Below are 7,322 nucleotides of genomic sequence, written 5' to 3'. Positions count from 1 at the left end.
GTTTTGGATCAGCAGAACATCTCCCCAGCCGGCCTACATTTCACGCCTGTGTCCTTGACAGTGTAAGGCCCCAGGGACCTCCAGAATGTTGGAGCCACCTCCTTCCTCTCGGTAGAAGCCAAGGAAACAGGAGAAAGACTGGCTGATAGAATAGGGAAGCGGGGGGCTCACCTGGCGGCAGGAAGAGCGTGGCGCGCACCCGGCCCGCGCGCACGGGCTCCCGCCGCACCCCGGGCCCCAGGAAGGCGCGCTCGTGCACCGCCCGGCCCAGCAGCCGCCCGGCCTCGGGCTCGTGGCCGTCGAGCACCTCCAGCTGCACGGCGAACGGCGTCTGCACGTCCCGCTTCACCAGCCGCAGCAGGGGCTTCTCGGGCTCCAGGGCCCAGAGGAGCCCCATGGGCTCGAGCCCCGCGAAGCTGCCGCCCAGCGCGGGCGCGCGCTCCAGGTCCAGCTGGCCCGTGGCGTCGGCGCGGTAGCGCGCGTGGGCCCGGAAGAGCGCGCCCTTCTCGTCGCGCAGGGACGCGCGCAGCGTGACCGGCTGCCCCGGGGCCAGGCCGCGCACGGCGATGCGCACGGGCTCGTCCCAGAGGCAGCGGCCCGCGGGCTCCACGGTCACCGTCGCCGCCATGCGGATCTGCGCCGGAAAGGGGCGGCCTGGCTCGGAGGAGTCACGGGTTGGCGGGGCGTCTCTCCACCCCGCTGGGAAGCAGGCGCAGTTGGAACCTTTGTCCTTACTCCCTTTGGGCCGGCAGGGGACACTCTCTAAGCTGCTGTGTGAGATCGCCTAGAGTGGGGGCCAATCCCCTCGCGACTGAGTGGGAGGAAGTGTCTGCCAAGATCAGAGTTAATTACTAATCCTGCAATCCAATGTGCAAGAGGGTCAAAACAGAGGTACAGCGACTGCTGAGAGCTAATGGGTTCGGAAAAATACTGGCAGTTCCAAGAAGCGAGTTATAGAAATCATCCCAGGTAGTTGTAATTCGGGTGATCAGTGGAAAAACGTAGTCCTAATCCCACCCTTACCACTCAGTCCTTTAACAAGCCTTTTTCTGAGAGCCCAGGGTTCCTAGCATGTCTTCCAAGCAAGTACAGGTTTCTCCCGCTACCGGGAGTGTCGCTTGAGGGCCACTTACCTTGTAGGAAAGATCTACATTAGTACCTGCTTTCGCAGTGGAATCCGAAGAGGACTTTTGCGTTTACGAAAAAAGGCACCAAGTGAAAATAGCGTCCAGCGTTTGTCTTCCAGTGAGCCCGTACAGACTCTGAGGAGTCGACCATCTGTCCTATTTCAAGCCTTCCTCAAAAGTCACAGCAGAAGATGAACCTCCACCGACCTGCGACAGCAAAGCAGGCAGACACAGAAGAGGGTGTAGACGTTAGGGACCTGCCTGCCCTGATGGATTCAGACAGTGATGGGACGTTAGTAGATGACCCTCTTCCTCTCTCCTACACCCCTGCCCCTCCCACCAGCCCAACTTGGGACACCTCGGCCCAACATGCCATCTGCGTCACCACCACCTCTCAGCCTTGCAGTGTGCTCACTATCTTCTCGATGACAGTAAGTGAGTCTACACTGCTTGATTTCCACCGTATATAGGCTGTGTCCTTATCATGTCATTTCTGCTCTTACTCTACGTTAGTGTTATTTGGTATGATTTGGTAGATTATTTTTGGGGGTGTGGAAATGCTCAAAAGTTATTCCCATATGAATTAATGGTAGTTAGTTCTTTGCTTTACACCATTTTGGCTTAGGAAAGGTTTCACAGGAACGCTCTACTTCTGGATAGTGGGGGGAACCTGTAGATGTTTATGGGAGACCTAGCAGGTTCCAGTCTGACCCTGCTCCTTAATAGCGTGGTGATCCTTGGCACTGTACATAAGGAGGACTCTGAACCCAGTTTCCTTACATGTGAAAGGCTTATTGTGGTGTCACACGGGCTAACATATGGAAACACACCACGCTGATACACCTATAGCAGGTGCTCAGAGTTTTGGTCCTAAACTCATAAATCTGGTCAAAACAGTGTCCGTGTTGAGTTATAGGAGAGTTCTGTCAGGAAATAAGTGGCACTTTTACACTGGGTAATTGAAGAGAGTTTCATGAGGGACTGTTAGCCAAGGCATGGGCAGGGTTAAAAAAGGAAAAAGCAACAAGGCTTGCTGCAGAACCTTGGGCCTGTAGGCTCAAGGAGAGGGGTGCCTGCAAGGAGCGGTGGCCCTCATGGAGTGACCGGTACCTTCATCAGCTGCTAGAAGAACAGACTTTGCCCTCGAGGGAGGGGAGTGGCCTCAGAGACATTCCAGTGCTTCTCTGGTGACTGACTGAAGTGGCTGTCACTTAACACCCAGATACATGACATCTCCAGTATTACACATAAAAATTAATTCCTGTGTCTCTGTTTAGGGGGAGCGACTTCATGGATGGACAAAAGCCTTTGCCTGTACAATTCCTCTGGTTTCCCCGGGCAATGACACTTCCAGAAAGGTTTCTATCTGAGCAAGGGCTCCTGAACTTTGCCATGCTTAATAGCACACTGCCTTTCAATATAAATTCAATATGGAAAGGCTGAGCTTCAGAAATGATTGCTTCTGAGTCCCCTCTGATCAGTAGGCCATCAACCTAAGGAGTACTTTCAATATCTGAGTCAGGTTTAGGACGTCTGTTTAATTCCCACCCTAACAGAAGATGACAAATGTTAGAGAACTGAAAGATCTTGGAGGCGAGACTGGAAACCACTCGCTGCCAAGTGAGAGCAAACTGCTGTTGATGTCGAAAATGTACTGGGATTGAAAGCAATGCCCTAGTAAGATCGATAAAAGGATGCCAGTCAGGGGTGATTTAGAAAGATCTTCCTACAGAGGAACACTGGCAGCCACAGTTAGCACAAGGTCAGCTAGTTTTCTGTAATCTTCAGTTAACATCTGCGCTCCATGTGCTTTTCAGATAACCCAACTGAGAGCTAAAGGGGAAAGCTGGAGGTGGGGACAGACTCCCAATTACTCCCGTCTCACCTGTGGTCCTGGGCCTGGTACTATTTCATCTTTACAGGTTTGTTGGGACAAGACAGCTCTACATGTTTCCATTTTTAGCAGCCAATATACCACCCTTTGAGTAAGTCCTTTCTCCAAGTAGCAATTGCTTAGGTCCAATGATACTCGCATGGTTGGTAGTATTATATGAATGTTAATTTCCTGATTCTGATATTTGTGCTATGGTTTTGTAAGGTGTTAACATTAGGGGTAGCCAGATGAAGGGCAAAGGGAACCCTGTACTATTGTTGCAACATTTCTGTAAGTCTAAAATAATTTCAAAATAAAAAGTTTAAAAAAAGAGAACAACTCAGGGAGTGATGAGACCACTGTAGAGGATAATTTTGTCCTCAGTGTCTGACTTGTAGGCCTAGTAAAACCTGTCCACCTCCGATCCTTCCTCCTCCATATCCTCAAACACTTAGTCTTTGCCATCTGACTGGAGTTTCCAGGAATTTGCATTATCTTTGAATCTGTAACTAGGATCCCCTGAAACTCTTGACTATTTCTCTTGTCCAGCGCATCTGGACTCAGGCATATGGTTTCTCCAGAGGAATCTGATGTTGTAACGGGTCTAGAGAGAAAGGACATCGGGGTCACGTGTCCTTTAAGGGGCCTCACCCTTAGTCTGTATGGAGAGGATCCCTACATTCAGAGAGACTGGGTGAAATGGAAGGCATAGTTTTTGAAACAGCCATTTACTGTGTGGGCACAAAAGCAGCTTCATCCTTAACCTGGTGAGCCCTCTCTTGCTCACTTCCCAGAACTTTGAACTATGGACGTTACCCAGTTGAGTGCTTGCCAAGAGTTTTGCCCTGGTTGCAGCTGTCACTGGGGACCGTGAGAGATCCAGTCCTACAGGTGCTACATCGTTCCTTTTGTAGTTTCATTAAATCACCAGTGAGCAATGACCAGAGAGTTTGACCAAGCAACTCTTACATGAACAGAAGGAAACACTGGCTCACGAACATGCCTTCTTATCTGCCACTCCTCTGACGGTTCACCACCAACACCATCCATGCCCTGCAACAGTCTGCCTCTCAGCATCTGGTAGAGCAGGATGTACATCTTTGGGAAAACAGGAATGCCAGTTGTTTTGCCTTTTAGTGAAAAGGAGACACTGGGGCAGCCTGCCTCGGGCTGGTTCAAATGGCCTCTTTTGGGTCATTCCTGATTCCTTCTATTACGATTCTCTGTGACTGCACTTGTTTTCCAACATCTCATGATTGGGGTCATAGTAATCTCCATAATGTCATCAAACACAAAACAGTCCAGCTATCACTGGGACCGTCAAATACAGATGAGTCTTCACTGTGAGACCCTCTCTTCCCCAGTTCAGCCCAGTCCATGTGACTGTCCCTCAGCCTTTATCCCATGACCCTAGTAACCAATATCAGGTAGGTTTTCCAGAAGTCTGGTTGGATATCACAGTGAGAATTGGATTTCCTAGTGAGTCAGTAGGCGTCTTCTCAATGTGTGTCTGTTAATTGGCCCTTCGCAGCCTTGCTCTTCCTTCTCTAGTATTACTGGGTTAGTTTGAGGTGAGTTATGGAAAAGGACTAAACCAATTTGCCCTTCCACATGCTGAGGAGAAGAGAAGCCAGAGAACCTGGTGTGGGGTGAGGCCAGCCGAATACTCCCTGCCCGCTGTGGTTTCCTTCTTGAAAGCCCAGGAAAAACAGCCAGGAGACAGTGCCCTCATCCCCTCATCTTCCCATCCCAAGCTGGAAACTCCAAATCTTCTCCCCAAATAATCTTCCTCTCACAACATCACAGCTTTCTATTCTTCCAGGTCCTCTCTTTCAAAGTTGTTTTGTAAAGATTTTATCTGTGAATTTGCCTTGTGAATGGTCACATCTCTCTTTAAATTTAGATAAGGCATATTAGGTGAGAAACCCATGAAGAAGTTACTGTTTAAAGCCCTAGCCAGGAAACTCAGTAGTGTCTGACAGTGCTTACTGGGAGCCTGTGCCTGTTTTCACAGCCAGTATCATTTTCTCTGTTTATTACCTGAGTTTATTACTGGCATCTTTTCAATTTTGTCCATCTCTGGTGGCAAGATCTGACCATTGTGACCACTGGTGATGTAGGAATTTTAATCATTCTGTCCCATGTAATGGGCAAAGTGGATATCCCTTTGGATTTCTGAAGCGCCTTTTCAAAGTACACCACGTTTAAAATTTTTCCTGATCACCAAATACAAAATGAGCACAAGGAAACTACCAATTATCCCAGCCTATTTCCACACACAGCTATCATTCCTTGAAGAGGGGGAGCCTCACAGTTTAAACAATAGTCTAACAGAATTTCAGGGTCCCTCACAATCTTATATTGCCAGTGAATCTCCCAGAATGTTTAGGGAAAACTTCCTTTTCCTGCCATGCTTCAAAAGTAACTTAGATTCTTTTTATAAATCAGTGAATGAAAGATACTAAACTCTAAGAATTGACATCCTTCAGGCAGATTTTTCAGCAAAGCCTTGAACCCGCTCCCCACCCCCTCCCTTTTTTTTACCACAACTCAAGGTGCCATCTTGGGCAGTAACTGTAATAATTAAATATTTCCACTGATGTCTCAGCTCTCAGTGTTTCTCTTTAGCAGTTGAACTGTGTCAAAGGCCCAGGCAGAAATTCAAGATCCCCTTCCACCCTCATTTCAGGAGAGGTAAGAGAGATTTGTCTAACACAAAGTAGCAAGCACGCAAATTCTCAGGATGCAACTAGAGAAAAAGGACATCTCGGGCTCTGATCTATTGCTGCCAGGGTATGAGTCATGTGGGAATAGCATGGCACAAGCCTTGATGTTTCATGGTCTCCTAATAACCGGTGACAAGAAACCTACTTGGCTGCTGTTGTCATTTTCTCATTCAGGCCCCACCTTACACCCATCAATGAGGAAGTTATATACACTTGGCCATGGGCACCCCGATGATCAGTGGTGGGTGACTGAGGGCCTCGAGCTTCGGCGGATTTTGGTACCCGCATGGGGTCCTGATCCGATCCCCCACAGACACCGAGGCACAACTGTAGTTCATTCCTCTTCTTTCTCTGGTTAACCTGGAAATGTAAACATACCTGCTTAATTTACCAAAGTCTCAAGTTAACTAATATCTTTACTTTCTTTTTAAACACTACCAGACCCTCAGAACGCTTGAAATCCAGCAGCTTCCCTCCTGACTGGTGTGCTTTTGTTTTCATGTTTGTTAGGTCTGTCTGTCTTGTTTAAGCCCAGCAGACATTACTATTACTTTTTAAAGTAAAGTTAATGCTTGTTTAGATTTACTCACGTATTGACTATGTCTGCTGAGTCTTCCTTTCCTCTTGAATCTCATCCTTTTCATTTGGACTCACTTCATGGCAGGGCTATTGAAACTCTAACGTGCACGTGGATCACTTGATGGATCTTGTTAAAATGCAGATTCCAAATTAGTAGGATGGGGTGGGACCTGAGCTTCTGCATTTCTGACAAGCTCCCAAGTGATGCAGATGCTGCATGAAAATTAGGCACCATGAAACCACAGGGTTTAGTTTCTTAGTAAGATGTTTCATAATAATAATAAAAATGTCTCCAGTGTACACCCTCACCAGTAGTCTATGGTGAGGAGTCCCTTTCCTAGCTCCTTTGCCAACACTGTGTATTACCTATATGCATATTTTAAAAATTAATACTGTCAACCTCAAGAAAGAGGTAAACTGAGGCAAGCACAAATTCCCAGAAATTAAGTTCATTCAGGAATGGCAGCAAATTGCAGTCTGGGAAATGCATGCCCTCGCAAGCTACAGGTGAGTCTGTTGAAGGGTTTGAGGCAGGTCGTATTTCTGGGCAAGAAGTGCAAAGAGGGAGAAGTCCACCCACACTCCCAGCAATGACTTCGTTGGCTTGAGGACGGGGAGACATTCTTGGCGGATATTCATTGGCCAGGAGATAAGGCCCCGCCTTCTGTAAGTCAGGGAGTTACGGGAAGTCTGTCTCTCTGTTCTTGTTGGGTCTTCTGAGGGCGCACGTGAGAAGCTCTTCATTTCATAGCCTCTGGTTCCATTTCAGATTGAAGTCCTTTCACAAGACTTACATATATATATATTATAGAGGAGGAAGCTTATTTTTTTAAAAAATTAATATACCCTTTTCTTAAGAGCTGTTTTAGGTTTAGAAAAAAACTGAGCGGACAGTACAGAGACTTCTCTGACACCTCCCTCGTCATCCCCCACATACACACATACATACGCACGCTTTCCCTTTTTATTAACAATTTGTAGTCATCAGGGGATGACTATGATGTTGAGCATCTTTTC

The 7,322-nt window shown here is 47.7% G+C and overlaps 1 protein-coding gene across 1 annotated transcript in view; it reads right to left on the bottom strand.

Annotated features, from left to right (window-relative positions):
* Window positions 1-1,387, bottom strand: part of ACOT4 (acyl-CoA thioesterase 4) — a 23,551-nt gene extending 22,164 nt beyond the window's left edge. Inside the window, exon 1 of the mRNA XM_046647908.1 lies at window positions 389-1,387. Coding sequence (XP_046503864.1) covers window positions 389-628 — 240 coding nt within the window. The 5' untranslated portion in view covers window positions 629-1,387. The remainder of the gene's footprint in view (window positions 1-388) is intronic.
* Between the last annotated feature and the right edge of the window lie 5,935 nt (window positions 1,388-7,322).

Source organism: Equus quagga, chromosome 20 (genome assembly GCF_021613505.1).
Source record: "Equus quagga isolate Etosha38 chromosome 20, UCLA_HA_Equagga_1.0, whole genome shotgun sequence".
Classification (NCBI taxonomy): domain Eukaryota; kingdom Metazoa; phylum Chordata; class Mammalia; order Perissodactyla; family Equidae; genus Equus; species Equus quagga.
The sequence above is the reverse complement of the archived record's forward strand: the minus strand, read 5'-3'. Positions and strand labels throughout refer to the sequence as shown.